This window comes from Solenopsis invicta, chromosome 16 (genome assembly GCF_016802725.1).
Source record: "Solenopsis invicta isolate M01_SB chromosome 16, UNIL_Sinv_3.0, whole genome shotgun sequence".
NCBI classification, from domain to species: domain Eukaryota; kingdom Metazoa; phylum Arthropoda; class Insecta; order Hymenoptera; family Formicidae; genus Solenopsis; species Solenopsis invicta.
In genome coordinates this window covers 20843073-20864745 of record NC_052679.1, presented here as the reverse complement: position 1 = coordinate 20864745, position 21673 = coordinate 20843073, and the positions used below count along the sequence as shown (strand labels likewise).

The window sequence follows — 21673 nt, the reverse complement described above, 5'->3', positions numbered from 1 at the left end:
CACAGTTCCACTAACTGTACGTACACGACGGAGAAGAGCTGCACGTCTCCGCTTGGATCTTTCTCAATGACTAACCTCGTTTTGAAGTTGCAACCATGACGTTCGCCAAAGCAAGGTGAGAACCACATGTGAGAACCTTGTTCACAGCCCAGGGGAAAGCTGAGAGTCACACTGATCTTGCTCTTTGTCGCGGGACCCATTGGAGTGCATCCTCCACCTTCGCAGCACGCTCCCCCACAGCATTCTCCTCTGCTTCGCCACGGTCCTCCCGGCATCCTCTGGTACCTTCCTTCCGGAGTCGCGAGGTACATAGCGTGGCTTTTGAAACCTCTCGAGAGGGTATGTTGACTTCGATATTCCGTATCGAGTTACGCTCGTTTCGTGTACCAAACAGTTGGTGGAAGGTGCACGAGTGCCAAACAAAACGTGGCACGCAAGGAAGCAAGGTTTGTGTTGCGTATTAAATCATTAAGTTTTGAATTACAATATCTTTTGTACCTGTAAACTTTACTCACTTTTATAATATAACTTAATTTTACTAATAATTATGATCGTATATCTAGAGAAGAAAAATTTTTATCTACTTTGATACGACAGTTTCTGAAATAATACATATGTTAATATATTTAACATTGCTATTGGATAATAAAAATGTTTAAATACATATATTTTTTAAATATTATTTATAAGTATAATTTTTAAATTTTTTACATGATAGATAGCTTCATATATTGTAACATATAAATACGATTTTATATTCGAAATAACTTGGAAATAATGCGACAGTTGCCATTGACGGAAAAATCGAGAGTGATAATCAGCATAAAACACTTGTGACGATTGTGATTTTCACACGGATAACGATCTTGGAGAGTCGGAGAAATCCCCCAAACGCCGTGAATTAGTGTCCGTTTGATTTACCCATGGGAGGATGAGGTAAGTCGGCAATCGACCGTTCGTCTCAGGTACACGCAAAAACGTCTTCTGACTCTGCCACTGGAAATGCGATCGTCATCTAATTGGAACTCGATACCCAGTAACGAGGGTTACAAACTTTTCCGTTTTCTGTCTGCCTCAGCTCTCTCTCCCTACTGCGCGCAACGTCCTCCCCCTTGTTCGTTCACCTCCGTTTCCTTGTGGGCGCGTCCCCGCAAGTAACAGCTCTAAGAGGGGATGAAAAATTGTTATCTTATTTATGAGCACAAGATTAGACCAGCGGTAGAGCGTTTCGCGCCACTAACAGGCGTCGGAATGATGAATGTCCCTTGAACCGAGCATGCTTCGGCTTGCTCGAGCGTCGCAGTGTTCATTTAAAAGGGCGTCATTAATTAACTAATTAAACGTATTGTAGCATCCACAGATTGATCGTGTCACGCCATAACAGCCGTGAAGAGATTAGACTACGCGAAACTGTGAAGGGTTGACACGAAGTACAAACAAGGCACTTGACACTCATGTGTGACGTGTGGATAGTAAATTAACGTTCCTTTGACAGTTTATTGTCTAAGAAAATACTTCTTTTATTAATTTGTGCATTTATATCACAAAAAACTTATGCGTGAAGTTATATAGGTTACAATTATTATTACAATTATTTTATTTACTAGTTTCCTTACGAAAGTTATTTTTAAAATTTTTGCTCTGTTAATTCTAGACAATACGTAATTTTTTTTTATGCGACAGATTTTAAACGTTATGAGTAGAAAAAATATCTCTAAAAATAACTTGTACGAGTTTTTTGGTCGTGAACAAATTTTGAATTTCTCACGGAACTGCGTTGGATACGGAGAATTACTCTTGCGCCATTACGAGCTGTGGTTCGTTTGCAGAGCTTCTCAACGATGCAGACAGTGCATTCGACTGCAACCGGCCACGAGTCCCCAGGAGGGATGCAACACCAGCTTATCTACGCGCCAGTTTGGAAATCTCGGCGTGGAGATGCGATACGTCTGGAGGGAAGGCTGGTAGACGTCACGTGAGGAAAGAGTAAGAGCAAAAGAGAGAGAGGAAGGGAAAGAGAGAGAGAGATGGACGAGGCGCGAGAAGCAGGGATGTACACGAGCTGAAGCTAGAGGAGAACTAAAAGGACGAGAGAGAGAGGGAGAGGATAAGGTCGCTTCAACCTCTCGGCATCCCACGAGGCCTCCGGTGTAATTAAGCGAGTGCACCCTCACATGTCTACGTACGTTCGCATCATGTCTATCCATCTAACCGTGGTAGGGTTGTTCTCTTCGTCGACTCGTCGTCCCTTATGCCAAGGGTCGAGAGATAAGGCCGCAAAAACCTTTGAAACCTCGGTACGTCCTTCGTGCCTACATCTTGTAGTTTCCCGTACCAGCGAATTTAAAAACGTACGTGTTGAGAAATACAACGTATCCGCGGGGAGCTCTGATGGCCGCTTCCATCAGCACATTGTTAGATTGCGCATTATGGCGTACTTCTTTGTTTCGCGGTAATTACATGTGAGAGGCCACGAGACGATTTGCGAAAGCGGATTCGTAATGGAACTCTATTAATATTGGAATTTTAATAAAAACATTATTTTAAGAGTATGCCAATATTTTAAGAAACGGTCATAACGTAAACGACATACAATAACTGAATATTGGTCTTAACATCGCGCACATTCTTCTGAAGATTCTCTCCTTTGACGTGACATTTGGAAACTATAATTGAGGCAAAGGTAGCGAACGAATATTACGGAGGACCGTGCACACGTTTGCGTGTACGTTATATGGTAATGGAGGGCCAATCATGCGGTAACTAGCCACCCTGGGGAGACGGTCAGAACTGCCACCCGGTGGTCAGCTCCCGTCAATGTGTCACTTACGTAGCCGGAATAGCGAACCCTCCCGATAGAGCATTACCGCTGAACGTGTTTTCCCCTCGATTGCAAGTACTGTCAGTTTCCTGTCTGGAACATTCTGTCCACGCGTTTTAAAAAGTTGCGAGATCATCTCAAGCTTGTATACGCAGCAAAGAAATTTGATTCCCTTATCTTCTTGTTTGTAATTTTGGAGCCATAAATAATTTTCAAAATCTATATATCTATACTCTCTGACAATTAATGAGTGAAATAGTACAATTAAGATATCAATGTAAAAATATGTATATTTTAGAATTCAGAAATAAGATTATGATTTTTATATAAAAACGATAGAAAAACGGCTGACATTGTCAGAGGGGCTCGCTCGACCGAGCGGATGAAAGGTTCGTCGAGGCGCAAAACTGCGTTAGAACTCACATTAAAAGTTGGCGGATACGACGAGGAGGAGCTGGACGAATCGAAGGGTCGAGAAAGCACAAAGTGATAGGAGTGTGGCGGCCAATTCTTGATTCGGTATCGTGAGCGACTTGACGAAGGTGTGCGCAAAATTGCCGCAACTACCACCACCACCACCCTTACTACCACCACCTTCATCACGATCAACAACAGCAACGCAAACGTTCACGTTCTATCACCGATGATACGGACGTGCAATACCACCTTCGCCATCGGTCGAGCCAAGGGTGTATAGAGCCGCGAGCGAGTGAGAGAGAGAGAGAGAGAGAGAGAGAGAGAGAGAGAGAGACCAGGAAACAGGGCGATAAATAACTACAGGATGAAAAAGGGGGCGCGGTACCCTCCCGGGGCCCCTAAACCTAGACTACACACCCCTCGCCATCCCTTGCCGTCCCGCGCCGCACCAGCTTCGTATAAACCGCGCGCGCGGGCCCGACCCCGACAATTATACCCTCGCACGCGAAATGTTTTATTACCCTGACGTAGAATGTGCTTGCGTACGACGAGAGTGGTTGGTCGCCTGTGTGTGTATGCGCGTGTATCGATGCATCCCTCCATGTGCGCGCATGCACTGCTGTTGTTCGATGCCATACGGAAACGCCTGACGGTACATGCCCTACTTTTCTAACTTCAAAATCTCTGTCAAATAAAACAACATTCGCCGCTGTACAGATTTAGACGTAACGATTCTAGTACATAAAATCTTAAAATCTTAAAATTTTCTTTCAAACGAACATTAATTCTAAGAAGCATACAAAATTTGCGTTCAAGGTGTTTCGATGAAACGCATTCATGCGCTAATAGCGAAATAATGTTACCTGCGTCAGAATACTTGAGGGAGACACGAGCCTTTGAGAGTGAAACCGGCTAATTACGAAGCAAGCACCCGGCAAAGTCTTCTACCTTGGACTACGGCCTCGGAGGGATATACGAGGTTGGCAGTGCTTGAGGGGATCCACTACTCCCAAAACGTGCACCGGATGACGCTTGATCTTTCGGCTAATTCTGTAATCCGGGCCGGCACTACCTGCTAACTGCTCACTAAATCGAGGATCCAATCTTCCCTGCTATCTTCGCTCTTTATCACGACAAATGGTCAGTGACAATGTCTTCTAAGTGATACTTCAAATAGGACTCAATTTTAATAAAATTAACTTTTTTATTATTGCATTATAATATAAAACAGTTTTCTGCATTTGTAAAATAACGCTTCTTTTAAATGTTAGAAAATGAAATAAAGTTCTATAAATAAAAATGATAAAGTTCAAGTTTACTGTCGTTATAAAACAACTAATTCTATATACTTTTAGTTTTTGTTTTTACATTCTATATGCTTATAAAGATATTAACTTTTTCTTTCAAAAGTACAAGTTATGTTTTCCGACATGTACCAATACAATGATGTTATGTAAGTTCAAAGACGTGTCCTGCGTATAAATTAACCGTTAATTACTGAAAAATGAATAAGCTGACAGCGCAGCTATTTACCATCCCTGCATTCATCCCACGAGCCAAGTCAGCCCTTAGTCTTTGGTTAATCGGGTTAAATTAACTCAGTTAGCGCACGGCTGTTATGCCCTCGTAGTTAGCGACTTGTTATCCCGAATCAGGCTTCTCGTCAGAAATATTCAGGCGAAGCTCACTGCGTCATAGTGATAGCATATAAAATATGAAAGTAAATTATTGCTTGAAAATGTGATTGCGGATTTAATACTTTTAGGTAAAATTTAAATAATTCTATTATCGAGAGATTATGAGAAAGTTTAATTAATATGGAGCATTAAATAGTATGGAGCATTAAATAGTAAATGCAAATAGTAAAAGTTTTACTTGCGACGGCTTATGTTTATAAATAAAACAATGTTTCAATGTTTTTACTGAAATATATTTCAAGATCTAACAGCCCAATGAAGAATTTCCGGAGGAATAATATAGCGCGAAACTTTGTTGCTGCTCATTTATCGGTTCGAATCGCAGCATCGATTTTTAAATTGCGTAATAAATAAAATTAGCAGCGAGGGTGACTTCCGTGGTGGGCAAAGGGGCCGTAATTGTAACTTCATCAGAGCAACTTCCCTCAACTTAATAAAGCTGTCTCAATTTTCGCCTCATTACCGAAACTCGTGCGAAATTTTCTTGCTCCATTTATATGTATATACGATATACGATAAATGCAATGTAATTAGTTTTTTTGTTTTCGCAAATAAATGCGAATCTTGTAAATTTATGCTTACCATAATATTATTTTCGATTTATTTTCGCGTTCAGCGTTCTTACTCTTTTTGTTTTGGACGAAACGTTTCATTATTTCACGAAAAATTACGACTGCGCTGCGTAATAGGACCAGTACATCACACAGCTTGCAAACGCGCGAAAAAATAACATTGGTTTTCTAGATTTATGGGTTTTGCCAACCTATATGGCGCAAACATCGATAAAAAAATATTTTGACTTCAAAACTAGGTAATCTATAAAGAAATCTATAAAGAAAAAGACGGAATATATGTTTGGAGTGTTGTTTTCCGCTATGCATAGTATTATTCTAGATGCATGAAATCCAAAATTATGATTAGATGCTTATGCTAAAGAACTTCGACTCTTTCCGTTTGTTGTATTGTAACGGTAATATTGCTACGGTTTTTCAAGCTGTTTTTATGAGTTGCAATCAAGAAATGTTTTCAGCACATATACTTTGAAAGAAAATAATTTATCTGGCATAAAAATGATAGAGCCAATATTGACAGTGGCTCTTGTTACACAATAATAATAATTTATGTGTGAATTTTTATACAGTTTCCAACTCACGTGAACTGCGCGGCGCATATTTGTTGGTTTTGAAACAGTCCTTAACTGAAGTATCTTACGCGTAAAAAAATTATTTATTATTAAAATTATTTATTATCCGCATCGCGGAGTGCGTTAATTAATTGATTGACACTGTATAATCATCTCTTTCATCTTCGATGTACGAAATGCTAGCGTGCTTGTTGTCGATGCGTGTCTTGCACTCAACTTAAACACGTTCCCATAAACCGCGCGTAACGTCACGCATAATGTAACATGATTGCGTTGTGTACGTTTAGACATACCATTAGCATGGCGATTGACATATGCATCCCATTGACGACGCTTGGGTTCGAGGCGAATGTACTCGTGGAGCGTCGCACAGGTAGAAGTGAGGCCAGAATAGCGGTATCCACTCTCATGTAACTAATCAACCGGCTGTCGAGCCAAATCGTCCCCTACTGGATCCCTCACAGACCCTCGGAAACAGGGAAATCCGGACGTATTGGCGCAAACGGCAAAGAAGCTACGTAATAAACGTACGACGGATCTTTATTACGTTAGACTCGAAAAGGACTTTCGTGCGCGTCATATTCAAAAGCGGCGATAAAAAAGCGTACGAAAAATGAAAATAAGAGAATTGTGTCGAACAAAGTAATTATGGAGCACGCCTTCGTAGGAAAAAGGAAACGCTTGGTCGCACTGCCGAGCATTCCGCGAGGTAGAAGGCGAGGGTCGGAGTTGATAAAGAAATAAAGAATCGTGAAAGTTCGCGTCGAACCCCGCGTTCCCGTGAGGCCTTATGACTTAAAGTCTCCTTACTCCGTTAATTCCGAACATTAACAAAAGTCCCGCTAAAACTCGCCGCCAACTTTCCCGACCTCTAGGGACCGAGCCGGACTTGTTAATGAAAAAAATACAATAAAACTCTTTCACGACGAAACTCGTCTCAAATTCTCGAGACTAGCCTGCTCGCGCTCTGCAAAGAGGACTCCTTTCTTCTGCGTTCCTTCGGACAAAATAATTGATAGTCATAATCGAATTATGTAACTCTCATGTCAAATCTTTAAACAAAATGACTGTTTCAAACGAATATGAAAAAGGAGTCATTTCTATAAATTTTAACAATATTTTATTGTTTACTCGCTAATATAAAAATTAATTAAGTAAAATTTGTCGGAAAGATTAAAGAAAAAAAGTCCCAAGTTATATTAGAACAAAAAATTCTTTTTTTCTTCAAAGTTAAAAATTTAAAAGAAGCAAGAAGAGAGCATCGTCTCTCCTCAGAGCGTGTGTTTGTTCTCAGTGAAATGTAAAGACTTCAATGCCCATTTTTTTTTATACTCACCCCCAGACTGTTTCGCGAGTAGATTTAAACTGCATATTCTTTTCGAAGGGCGCCAGGCTTAATACCGAAGTGTCGGTGTAAACCGCTTTATGCCGCCGCTTTATACCAACCGACCCCTTCGTTCCGCCACGAACGAGACCTCTTACTTATTCATTTATTCTGGTGAGATGAACTTTACGGAGATTTTAATGGCACTCTGACTTTCTTGATATTCGCGCGTAGGTAGACCTTTTAAATTTCGTTGCTGGCGAATGATGTATGCGGTGTGAAACAGCTTTGCTCGAAGATTTGACGCTACTTTTGCATACGCACGGTTGCTTTACAGATTCGGCGAATAGCTCGTGATTTAGGGAACGGATTACCCTAATGAAAATCAGATCTTATTTCACGTTTGTCACATACAAAGACAAACGTCTCGCTGACTGACGTGTGCGGTTAATTATCGGCTGCCGTAATTACTTCTATAAGAGGGTTCAGGCTACAGAAGGAATAGATTCGAAATGTTAACGTATATATACATAAGATTTGTTAATTTACTTTTCATAAATATATTTATATCGATTAATGTCAAGAAAAATCAATCTTGATGTGTCAAATTTTTATTTACTAGATCAGATTTGACGGACAAATTCGATGGAAATATTTCAATACATAAAAATTTAGCAGAATTATTCTGTTATTATTTTATGAAAAATATCATGCAACATGCTAGTAATCTGTAGCCATAAATTATCACCCACATCCTCCTGTCATTGCCGGGATTCAATGATAAATGGTTTTCCGTGTCATTAATCGTGGATCACCAGCTATTCATTTTTCATAATTCGTCGAATTGGTCGTTCAGAAATTTGCTAAAACTTCAGCAAATGTATACGACAAAAAGAGTTTTTTTGTTTAATAATAAATTGTCTTTATTTTTTAAATTAAATTACGATAAATTTTATGTGCTATATATAATATAAAATAAATAGAAACAAAAATACTTTGAAGAATTGTATCGGTTTTTCCTGAAAGATTAGAAACAATATATATTATTACAATTTTCATTGCAAGAGAAGCACATTTTAAATTTTTCACAGAGATTTCTTCCTTATGTTTTGTAATCTTTTTTTTACTTGCCCCTCGTAAATTGCTCTTTGCAGACGCTCGTCTATTCTGCCAACCTCGCTTACCGATCGAGATTCGATCTTTCTCCTCCGGGACGCAGAACGTGGCCTCAGAACGCGAAGATAGACCTGGCCCAGAGGTGATGGCACACACCTAGTTTTGATTCACCTCATGGTATCCTGCCGGTCACGGGGCTGACGGCGCGTAATTGTTCTCTTGTCTGGTTCTCGCCCGGCATCCAACACCCGCCATCCCCGCGATTGCCTTCGCGCCAAGAATGCATAAACAGCCTCTTTTACCAATTCGGAATGTTGTCTCTCTCTCTCTTTCTTTCTCCTTTCCTTCTCTGTAAGCCTTTGCTTCGTCCGCTATTTCTGATACTGATCCGTCGCCTTTACAAAAATCTAAAAATTAACAGACCGATAAATTATCGCATTTTTCTTAACTTTGTTAAGAAGTTTAAGTACATATTATGAAGCACTATTCTTTATTGTATCTAATTAGAATCACATTTTTCTCGAATCGTGCGCATTTAGTTAAAATTACATTAGCATCGTTCAATTTTACATTAATAATAAGCTTCAGGTGAGCCAAATCTGTTCCTTCTTTTTTCAATAATTTAAAATCTTGCAATCTCCGGATCGTTACTCTTGTATTTAACATCGCATCACTCTCGTCTCTGGAGTTTTACACCCATAAAGTATGGACGTAGTGCGACACGGCTCAGGAACCAATCAGCAGCGATCCGGGAAATTGACAAACGATCTTCTTTTTTTCTCCCCTATCGCTCGGTCGCATCGTTATCGGGCATTCCTGCAAATCGAAGCGTCCAATACCGTTAATGGATTATTAATGATCGGGAGAAATGTCGCGGCTGCCGGCGCACCAAGCTGCCTAGCAGCAGCTCGATTTGCCGACGCACATGTATCGGCCAGGATTCGGCATCATTCGGTCGCATAATTTCCCGCACTGGCAATCATACCGCGCGACGATAATTGGCACACGACCGACAATCGTCGTAATTTCGCGTTCCCGCTGCGCAAATTCTGACGTGTGACACGCGACGGATCGGCGCTCCTGGGAGGCACCTCATTCAATTAGCCACTCAGTTACTCGCATCACATCGCATTTACCCATCAGACTCCCGCCCGGTGAACTCTCTGACGACCCTCGCCGAATCTCTCCTCGTCTGCGCGCCGTGGGGGCCGCCACGAATTCGGTCTCCCCGCGAATTCGTGATTTAAACTTTTCGCGAACGACAACGTGAGGGAAGGGTGCCTTCCTCGGGCGAGACTCACGTACAAGGTGGATCTCACGAAGCTGTCATGCAGCAAAACGGCTTTAGTTCGCGTGTCAGGACGCTGGCGGTTTTGTCTCTCTGCCACGGAGAACGTCTGCGAAACTTCGTTAGTTTTCCTATCAGTGTGTCTCTTTCACCGACGCTTTATCAAGTGCTTGTTAAATCAGCGGGAGAAATTGCTTTCGAAACGGCGATTTTTGTCTGCGTCTTGCAATAAGAAACTGAACGGCATAACGCTATACTCAACACTAAACGTAAGATTGATATCTTTATGGATGAATTTTCTACAATTTATTTATTGTGCAATATTGTACTTGCTATCATCTTTTTGCTTTAAATTAAATTCAAAATATAGATTCACTAGGACTTCTCACAAACAAATATGGATGGATTAAATTTTCTTATATTGAAAATTAGTCTTCATAATTATAACGTTTCTAAGAAGGATGACAGACAACAATCTTTTTTCTAAGGTCAAAGTAAATGATCGCCAACCTATCGGCGAAGGTGGCAGAAGTCGCGCCGCGGAGCCGCAGAAGTTTCTACGAATCCGCGGCTGGTTGCAAACTTGCCGAAGGGTCGAAACCGCCGGCGCCGTGAAATTACTCGACGGGTACCTCCCACGGGGCCGAACTTGTCCGCGACAATTTCAAACTTATTTTAACATTCATATAAGCCCCGTGCCTTCGCCTCGTATGCGAGGGCCCCTCTGAACCATCGTCTACGCATCCCTTTCGCTGCGTAACCCGAGAAGCGACCCATGTACGACGCTCCTTCCTCGATGTAAGGACGTGCAAGCATAAGGGCGGCTTGGGATTTACATAAGATTATGCGTAAGCCTCCGTACGCCTCGCGGTAAGGGGATCGACGAAATGGTGTCGTAGTGAAACAACGCTCCGGGGTGCGTTCATCTCGCACTGATAATTATAATAAAGCGGCGTTGTATGACGTACGAGCGATGCGATAAGCGTCATTGTCGATTCCGAGATGGTAGAAGCAATCAGATGTGATTTAAGATTCTTTTATCGGTTTCGCAATGCGATCTGACTTCAAATCTTGTTGGAAATTACGCGATATCGCTCGCGGAGTACGTATGAAAGAGAAAACTTGATTGAGAATAACTGTCTTTACTTATGCAATCTTATTTTATACATTAAATATATAAATTTTATGGTTTTTATATTCTATTTGATTATATTTTTTTATTTACAATTTTATAATTTGTCCAATTTTACTTTTTATATCTGTGTATTTATTTACGTACATTTATTTAAATATAAGCTCAGCAATAGCATGCAAAAGTAATGTTCGCTATCATTTAAAAGTACTCTAAATCCAAGTGTGTAATTTTTACACACTTAAGCGTACAAAAATTACACAGTTGGATTTAGAGTATGTGAAGCAATAGAAATATGATAAAAAGCAATTTATAATACTGCAATGCGCAACAAACGTCTATAAAATTAAATAAAAATGCTATAATTTACAAATAATTCATTTATGTAAGTAAAATGTTAAAATAATAAACGATTCTTTTTCTACGTACCATATCTTCTATGCAAAGTTCGCTCTATATACACGGCGATAAGAATCGATTTTTAGATTTACAACAAACTACTTTATATTTCAATAAGCCAGCGGGATTTATTATCACGCATAGCCGTCTTTTGCCTCGTGGCGTTGTTAAATCTTACCACCTACCCCATGATGCGTTTTATATTCATAGTCTGTGCAAAAACTGCTCCTAGAGCACAATAAAGATTATATGAGCTATAAAGTAAATTCAGCCTACCTTGCCGATGTTTATTTAAGAGTGGGAGATATGCTACGGGGCTTCTTCTTAATTCCAACCCCTACTTTGGATTTTTTTCTTCCCAGCTATATAAACTAGCTGGGAAAAACCGACGGTGGTTACTGTGAAACCATTGTAATCGACCGGGTGAGAGATTTCCTCTTTTAGACATCGAGGGCACTGACTGAGATTCCGAATAAGCCTGCACTCTCATGAAAATGGCTAGAACTACAGGTTCACCGTGAAGCACGGTTAACAAAGAAGATTCCTTTCTATGGAAAGGCTGTTGAAACAAGTCACGATCGCAATCTCGAATCTTGACAGATATTTTTACAAAAGTTGTTTATAGAAATTGTACTAATGTTAGTGTGACATAAGAAAAATACATTTTAATTAATAAAATCAAAAATTTCCTCAAAATTTTTCGTTTTTTCCACGGAAAAAATGTTGCGACCACGAATGGTGTCCCTCTTGCAACGTGATACATCCGTTTTTATATCCGTGCTTTACAATAACTTTTACACGTCGCCAATTTCCGCAGGAAAAAATAAAAGGAAAGAAGATAGAAATTGTGAATCCATACCTGTAGCCGTAGTAGGTACAATAGTGATTTGCTTCTTTTAGTATAAGTTTCTTTACAAATCAGCAAAATGAAAATATTTGCGTGATTTTATGGAAGAAGCAAAAATGTTTGCTGAATCATTAATATTATTATATGTATCGATTTATCTATTTATTTTTTTCTGTTATTTATATGTATTAATTTATCTATTTAAATAATCGCATTTTAATACTTACTTTTGGGGTGCTAGTTTAGAACATTTTATGCGACATTCTGTTAATTAAAAAATTTATTTATCTGTTCTTTACGAAAGTTATTCATAAAACAAACATTGTATTTTTGATATAAACTAATTTTTCAAACATGCATGACATTATTTCGTCAAAATATTATTTAACGCCAGGGAGAAAAATATTCAATATTAGATAATCGGTGTAAATCGTTGTAAATTCCCGTTTTATGTTCAGTTTAAGTTTAAGATATAATTAATAGTTTGAGATTCATAACACTACGTCAGTACTATTAAAAACTTTTTTCTCGCATGATTCTGCATGCATATGAGTTAAAAGTGATGTCGGTATTTTATACTTTCGCGGCATGACGTAACGCAGCGTTTCATCGGTGCTTACTGCGGGAAACGGTTAAAGTTTTTCTTCGTGAAAAAGAATCACTGCAAGAAAATGTACCGGTAGTCGTTATTTCCAAGCTATTAAATTTTTGTAGTGATAATACATCTTTATAGCGCAAATGCGAGAGTTGTGTTTATGTTATTTTAGTACGGCTCGTCGCCTGCGTGAGAGAAAAGAGATATAATGTATTTCTATGAGTTTATGACTTCTGATTTTTATACATCTATACTCAATTAAATTACTGCCATATAATTCTCAGCACTTTGTACTTGGCTAGTTGTTTAATCAGAGTTTTCCGGAATAATTACAAATTTAAATCCTATTAATTCCATTATTAAATTTAACGCCATTTTAAACATGCTATACATGTAGAAATATTTGAAAAATATTAATTTTTAATTTTTTAAATAAATTTTTATAATTTAAATGTAAAAAAAATATTATTGCTAAATCTTTAATAACTTTAAGCAATACATTTTGATTTTTGTAGATATTATGCGGATGTGGCCGACTTGATGGCACCGAAATTTCGGAAGCTGTTTCAACAGCGATACATTTACGGCATAAAAATATGAAACCGTTATTTTATGCTCCGGACATGGAGATTAATGGCGTGGTCAATCATCTTACCAGAGAAATGGATACTACAACTCCTAGAAATGCTCTCGTTGAAGGTGCTAGATTAGCAAGAGCATGCATAAAACCTCTATGCGAGTGTGAAGCTTGTACGCATGGCGCCCTAATTATACCTGGAGGATTTGGTGCTGCTCGCACTATGTATGTGTTGATATAATTGGCTAATATAGAAATAAGTTATAAAATAAAAAAAGTAATATAAGATTAAATTAATAAAAAAATATATATAATAAAAAGATATTTTTCTGCCTTATTAAAACAGTAAATATATTATAAATTTTAAAGGCACAGATTTAAACATTAAGACACAATAATAAGCAAATCTTTAATTATATCTCAACTTTTTCCTTTATAAAGGAGCAATTTTGTTGAGAAAGGTGCCGATTGCACAGTTATACCGGACTTAGAGAAGCTCATCGAGGACTTTTACTGTGAGAAAAAACCGATCGGCACAATGTGCATAGCTAGTGCGCTTGTTGCTAAAGTGTTGAAGGGTGTGAAAGTCACGCTTGGCAAAGATTGTGAGTCATATTATTCCTATCGTTGATATCCTTCACGTCGTAACATTTAAAAATTATTTCTCAGCACCAAAAAAAGACTGGCCGTACGCTGATGCTATCGCGAAAGTCAAGGCTATGGGGGCTAAGATTGAAATGAAAGATGTTAAAGGAGTAACAGTAGACAAGAATTACGGAGTTCTCAGTACACCAGCCTGGTTGTACGAACCAGCTACTTATTCAGAAATTTATGATGGTATTGGCAAACTTGTCACAATGTTAAAAAAATGCATGAATAAGTAATATGTATTCAAATGTCTCTGGAAATCACACTACGTGATGTCAGGTTACACTTTAATAATTTATTATTAAATTTGTTTTTTTGCATGTACTATATTTAGAGAGAGCAAAAATTTTTGTTACTTTATTCTATATATTATTTTTATAATTAAAATATTTTTTATATCATGTAAATTATTTTTAAAAGTATTAAAAGTATTGTTACCTACCTTGTAAATGCGCATTTTTTTGTAGAATTAACGTAGGATTATGGGACAGGAACGTTATTTTCGAAAAAAATATATTTTATTTAATGTTTTTATCGCGCCCTTTTGAAATGAAGTCAGTTAAATGGGGCACGCATGCGTTTTGAATATGTTAAGGAGATCGATAAGTCTAATATACAGTTAAAATAATTAACAACAAGTGAAACAACAATGAATCGAGATCTACGGCGAAGGATTTTTATCAATTTAGAATTATCGTCTTTTTGTTCGTTAAAAAGTACGGCATTCTTCGCCGCGACTTTCGTCCGGGATGAAAGTCATTTTGAAATTTTATGGGAATTCTGGAACAATTTTTCTTCTCCAGTACTCTCATCATAAACCTAAGCAGTACGGAGAGAAGTAATCAATATATTTTTATAACCAATAGCGAATACGAAATGGGCAGTCTTTATTAGTTTACTGAAATATATATGTGGATCTTCACATACTTAACGTATAGCCAATTAAAATTAATTTTACTGATGCACGCAAAGTCGCGCGTGTTAATTGTATAATATTTAAACGCGATGGCAATTCGTTTCCGCTAAAACATTATTGTAAAATGCAAAAAAGCAAAGTATAATATAATAACACCGAATTATTTATAATAACACCGAAATTTATCGCAAGTCAACCCGACATGGTTAAAATTTTGTCACGTGTATTTTCATAAGCTTATGTCTTTTCGTTTTTATTTTTGAACTTTTAACACCTAGAACGGAGCTACGGCACATTTCAAAGAGAGAAGAGCAACGAATGCAAATGTAAATACTGTAACTGAGAAAAACAGATCTCATGCATATTCTGAAGTATATAAGTCCTATGTGATTACGCGTTCCGCATAATTATAGGGTAACGAGGCCGCGCGCACGAGCCTCGTGGTTTTCGCCAGAACACAAGTGTCGTTGGTAAGAGTTACCGATTCCGGAATCGTGGCTTACTCGAGCGTAACGTTTCACGTACGAGCAAGTGAATTCAATCAACGTAAAAGGTCTCCATGAATAATCGTTGCTAGTTAGCTTTGCAAGCGCCTCGCCGAAACGGGAACGTTTCTCCAAGAAGGTGTTTGTACGATCGCGGCGGAACATATATAGCACCACATGGAATTTCTTAATCGACGCTGTAGACTCGAAAAATCTTATTATTATTTAGGATCTTTCAAACTCGTACAGTTACCATCTAACTTAGGGAATAATTTAAACGTTAAGGCCAGATGCGTTTTGGATCTAACAACGATTGGCCGATAAACAGGAACGGCAGTGCCTTGTACTCTTAATGCTATTACCTTAAAATCTATGAATTAATCCGAATTTTCGCATCGTTTTCAGAGGAAATGATACAGAAAGTTTTGTACGGTGCTAAATTTAAAACTATAAGCTGATGTTTTCGCGTTCTCATCTCAATACAGAGCGTCGTCGGAATTCCAATAGTAGGAATTGTATACCGTCTAACCGGCGACGTGTCGCGCGTTAATTTCGAAATACGATTCCTCAGCCGCCAGTTTTTCGGTCTGATCGAAAAGTTCATATGCACGCACATATCGTATCGTCCGCAAATGAACAAAAATGCGAACCTTCTCTATTTCTGTTGCAGTACATTGTCCTCCAATGATTAAAAAAGAAAAAAACGACGCTTTTCAGACTTTGGTTCTGATCTCGAGGCCAAATTCCGCGTTTGGGAGAAATCCCGAGGTTTGCGTCCACGTTAATGTACACTTTAGCGACATTTCGCTACGCTCAGCTGAGAGCGAGCAGCGGTTCGACGGACATGCGAGATCTTCTGGCCTTGTCCTCCTCGTACTGTTTCATCTTCATGAGCTTCCACTTGCCCTTGCTCTGCTTTTTCCTCGGTATTTCCGTAGTGGACACTTCCTCCGTGTTAGACTGCTCCTCCTCTTCCAACATCCTGAGAGTCTCGATAATATTCCTGGGTTCCGTGACACGACCGGTGGAACTGCCATTCTTGTTGGCATACACTACGGAAAGATGCGAGAAGCTGGACTTTGGCGGCGCTGTAATGTCGGCGAAATCTCGGAAATTCGCAAAGAAATCACCGCCGCGAATTGGCTGCGGTTTTGGATTCCTATAATATTGCGCACGGCCACGACCGTGATAGTACGGATTGTAGAGGCTCTCGTCTACCGAGTACTCGTCGTTCTCTTTTTCCTCCGGATAATAAGTACCGCCGCGGATCACGCCGAAATTACCAGATCCCAGTATAGACTGCTGATCTTTGGTCGCGGCGGTCTGATAATTGCGATCGCGTTGGAAGTAGCCTATGAATCTGTTAGGGCGATATCGCTGCTGTTGTTCGGCGAACGAAAGTCTGTGATTCGCAAAGAGCTCCGCAAAGGACGGGAAGAAATTTTGACTGTCGGTTTCCAAATTTCTGTCGCCCGCATCGGTAAACTGTGCGACAGCCGTATGATCCGTGTTCTTTGCCTCCTGATCTTTAGAAGGTTCAATTCTTTCCTCTTCGGTTGATTGCTCCTTACTCTTATCGGTGACGGTATCGGTCGACGTTTCGTGTTGATCGGTCTTTTGCGTGCTTGGCTCCGTGCTATCTGATTGCGAAGTCGTCTCGGATTCATCCGGCTCCATATACATGTCGGAATCATCGTAGTCTTGGCCTACCTCCGACGCCGACGCCATGGAGTCCTGAAACAGTGAGAAAAGTTTCCCCACAATTATACTGGAAATTAACGTTGCCTTCGAACAATAAACAGCGGGAGAAAGTTCACAGTATTTGCACGACGCAATCGATGCATGAACAGAAAGATGTTTTATGAGTCGCTAAAATGATATTCTAAATACAGCGCGTAACTCTATGGACTTTCCTCGCGCTTTCAGGCATCTGGTTACGCATATCGAAGATCCGTGTAACGAGCGGAACAGTCGGTCAGCTTTAACATCAGGAAATTGATTTCAAATTGCGCCATGAATTACTGCCGGTAATCGTTCATGATACGAACATACAAGAAGAATATTAAATTTCCTATTATATAATCTTCAGTGACTTGATATTTGTTTTAAAATTCAACGAATCGAAGGCATTTTTATGAATAATATTTTCAGCACTAATCCAATGTTACATAAATAATATCGGATTAACGCGTTAACGGAACTTAAATAAAGATTCTAGAAAATTAATATATTTTTTTTACAATTCTCATACAATTTTTCTTTCGCAATTTTAAATTAGTTTCCTAAAAAAATGTTCTACTAAAGACGAAGAGAAGAAAACAGAATAGACAGACTAACGGAATCATCATTTTTTTATACAATTCTTCTCGGAATTATTTCGTAGTATTTACAGTGCGGTGGCTACTGCAGTGATTAGAGATTATTCAAGCCTGACAGGAAAGGTTTCAATGAATGCACGGTGCAACAGTTCCTTTCGCGGAGTGCATCAACCGAGCGTGCAGGCCGAAGAGAGACGGCCTGCGCGTTCGAGCAGTCCATCGTGTCCTCGCCTTGACATTTAAGACATCTTCGTGCCAGCGACCGCCTGTGCAAGACCAGTTACCACAAGTACGTTATGACCCGTACGTTGGTGTACCGTCTACACATGCCGTTCCACAATAGCGCGTTTCGATTGTGCGCGGTGCATGCGTATGCTCATGCGTCGCGACGGTAATGCGAATGAAACGCATAGATGGTCGTTGAAATCGATTGCAACACGTCGGCGACACGCCTAGCATTGTTACGAATATGTCAGGTCAGCACTCCGACATAACTGTGTCTACCTTCTCGACATAGTATTTCGCTGCTGTGTTGAAGTTACCTTTACAAATGCAAATAGGTGTAGTTGTACCGCGATTTGCCTCTTGCACACGCCAACTTAAAGTTCACTAAAATGCTGGTGAAAATTTTTAACTTGATGACGACAAACCATCGTTTTCAAGCAATGAATAATGATTTATATTTTTTGCATTATGTATAAAGGTTCTATAATACTATTCAAATAAGTAGAACAAAAACGTAACGTTTTGCAATAAAGTGGTTGTAAATCAACGGTCCGCATAAAATTTCTGACAAGAAAGGATTGTAATGTAGCTATTCCGAATGTTGCGTGAATTTGTAGACAATAAATTCGACATGCACTGGCAAACGCGAGTATGATGGATGCCTCATCGCGGTTCGTAATGAGAAATGAGCGATAGGCTTGACGAGCAAGATACCGTGCATGAAGTTTTGATCGTATCGGGAACAAAGTAACGTGTTGCAGTTAATCATGCCGGTATAATTATTTGTCTTCTTCTATTAATGCAATTAGGTGGCACTATCATCTTCATAACAAGACAAATTGAAAGACTACCTTTGCGACATTATATATTATATGAAATGTGAATATTTCATATTATGCAAAATAATTAAATTAAATTCTTAAATCCGAATATTCACATTGTTAGTAATAATGCAAAGCAATAATGTGCAATCGTTCATTTTAATTAAAAAAAAAACACATTTGCAATTGTAATTTATTTTAAAATCTTTTAAAATTATGTCGCATAATATAGGGCATTCAGATAACTCGTAAAATAATAAATATAAATAAGCATATTTGAATATATGAATAAGAATATTTGTTATCAAAAGCGATATAGAAATAGCAAGCATCGGAGCACGTATCGTACAAAAAGAATTGAATACGAGGAGAGAACAAGCTATAATTATAATAATGACCAGAAAACATGATTTAATCAGTTATTCAAGTGATTTGCAAGATTAACATTGCAATAAAAATACAAACATTCCAACTTTTATCTTTTTTTTCGGTACAGATCTGAATATTTTATTATACGCGCGTAATCATTGGAACTCTTTAAAATACAGAATTATTATTTCCAAAAAAATAATACGCAAATGTAAAATCACTACATTGTAATAAAATGAATAAAAGGTGAAAAGAAGCAGATGTAGAATCGTAAATATATCGCGTATTTAGTTTTTATTATTAGATAACATTGTTTGCATCAAAAGATTTAAGCTTGAAACAACCTCGAGACAAACGTATCGGACATACTTGATTAGGATTAATAAGAAAGTTATAGAATAGAAAGACGTATTACAATTATTATATATGATTACAGAGCACAATTAGTTCCGCGATTTGCACACCTGACAAATACGCCGGGTAAAATGATCATAAACTCAACAATTAGTGTTACTGATAAAATAGCACGCGTTTGATCAGAAAGTTCTTACTGCTGCTTACTTGAACGTATTATTTCTTTCACCATTTTAGTCCAACATTTTGATGTGTAATATTCAAACCGGATTTCAAGTAACATGAGAGGATAATATTCTCTTATAACGATCGAGATAGATTGAGAGGGAAAAAAGGGTGAGAGGAAAGGAAGGACACGCTATTATTACGCGATTACAAGACGCAAATTAGTCTCGCAACGCGTTCTTGTGTTATGTTGGTAAAATGCACGCGCGCGATACACCTGCATATTATTATATTATCTCGTCGCGATGTGCATGCGCTATCCAATTAGCAAGAGCATCTCTACTCCCGGTCTATATGAATTATATATGAATTAAGGACAATCAGCACACATAGCCGCGAGACACACGCTAGATAATCCGTAGTTCTTAGTACAGCACGAATCATTGTGAAGAACTTTAAGCTTCATTATCGAAGCATATGTGTTGTGATTCGTAAAAGTCCGACACAGAAATCCTGGGGTGAAATCGATGACATTGATCGACTGATCGATTGTAAAGTACAAGCTTATATAATGTCTTTGATTCTCGGTTAATTTATCTAAATTTAAATAAATTATTAAAAAATTAATGTACAAAAGAATTGGATTAACGAAAACGTTAAAAACCGTTATTAGTAATTATTTTTTATTTTCTTTATGGTTTTTTTTTGCTGTTCTGTCTGATAGATTTTAAAAGATATTACGAAATTACGAGAAACAACACCTGAGAGAATAATAACAAGAATAATAAAAATTATTTAATTTATCTGATGATCGTACTGTCGCTCAAGTACAAATCGAACAATGGTTGATGCGTTAATAATTATATAGATAACTATCATAATTTATATCAAAATTATGAAAAGAGAATACACGTGCACGCAAAGTATTTTACTTAAACGAGATAATATCTGTTTGAATCAATCGATAATGCAACCGTATAAACTATTCATGTAAATTCACGCAATTGTTCCATCTAACAAATAGAATATCTCGTAAATGCTGTACAATATTTTAATTTAGTACTTTACATTAATTAAAATTGAAAATTCTACAAAAATATCGTCACTATAATCAATTAAAGCAAAGAGAAATATTGTAATTGCGCTTACACACAGTAACAGTTAAAAATCGGTATGTATTAAAATGAATGTCTGTTTTTCATTTTCATATTTTAGATAATATTAATTTTTTAACTGCTCAAAATCTAGTTTAGACTATTTATAATTTTCATCAAAAAATTATATTTTCTATCAAATTTTTTACAAAACAATTAATTTGTAATTGTCATCTTCGACTGTTTTCAGTTACTTGCACAAATAAATCTGCTTTGCGAAATATCTGCTTTGATAAATAGTCTTGGTACTTACGAATTATCAATAGTAAAAATTAATTAACCGGTGTTAATTAATGATTGCTGATCTGACGTAATGATTGCATTTTTCTTGATACTCGGCTGGATTATATTTTGAAAGATAACAATGCACGAAGAAAATCGCACCTGCCATTTCAAGTTTCACTGAACGAATAATAACATGATAAATACACAATAGGCCGTACATTACACGAAGGCTAAGGCCAAATAAACAATGAAAGCTGAGCGCCGCACATCGTGTATTTCAAATATTTAACACACTTTAAATGAAATATTCTTGTAATACGAATATTCTTGTTCCAAATCTGATAAGTAGTTTTATCATATATTAAGCTAAATCCAGATTAAGTAAGCGAACGCAAATAAACACGAAATATATAATTCATTTCAATAAGTGCGAACGATTAGTATGATGATATAGGAATTAATTAGCAAGATGAATACATTACTAAAACCGTAAAGTAATTTCTAATTGAACTATAAATGTAATTTGTTTTACATTTCAATATAAAATAATTTTATTTTATTAAGTATTATTTTTATGTACTATGTAAATTGACATTTTAAGTTTATAATTTATAATAATTTTAAGACAGAAATTCA

The 21673-nt window shown here is 37.8% G+C and overlaps 2 protein-coding genes across 2 annotated transcripts in view; one reads left to right on the top strand and one right to left on the bottom strand.

The window, feature by feature from the left end:
- Positions 1–341: 341 nt before the first annotated feature.
- On the top strand, positions 342–14504 carry LOC105194714 (glutamine amidotransferase-like class 1 domain-containing protein 3A, mitochondrial). The gene is made up of 4 exons (XM_039458775.1): positions 342–446; positions 13296–13582; positions 13799–13962; positions 14027–14504. Exons 1-4 carry the CDS (start codon positions 342–344, stop codon positions 14239–14241), a joined length of 771 nt encoding a protein of 256 aa, XP_039314709.1. The 3' UTR covers positions 14242–14504.
- A 368-nt stretch (positions 14505–14872) lies between these two features.
- LOC105194680 overlaps positions 14873–21673 on the bottom strand; it is a 58927-nt gene continuing 52126 nt past the window's right edge. The window contains exon 3 of the mRNA XM_011159739.3: positions 14873–17140. Coding sequence (XP_011158041.2) covers positions 16220–17140 — 921 coding nt within the window. The 3' untranslated portion in view covers positions 14873–16219. The remainder of the gene's footprint in view (positions 17141–21673) is intronic.

What these genes read in the sequence shown, in the direction of transcription:
- LOC105194714 (XM_039458775.1), top strand. Translation starts at nt 342, where the DNA reads ATGTTGACTTCGATATTCCGTATCGAGTTACGCTCGTTTCGTGTACCA. An exon ending in GTGGCACGCAAGGAAGCAAG is followed by an intron (nt 447 to 13,295) that starts GTTTGTGTTGCG and finishes TGATTTTTGTAG; the next exon opens with ATATTATGCGGATGTGGCCG. An exon ending in TTTGGTGCTGCTCGCACTAT is followed by an intron (nt 13,583 to 13,798) that starts GTATGTGTTGAT and finishes TCCTTTATAAAG; the next exon opens with GAGCAATTTTGTTGAGAAAG.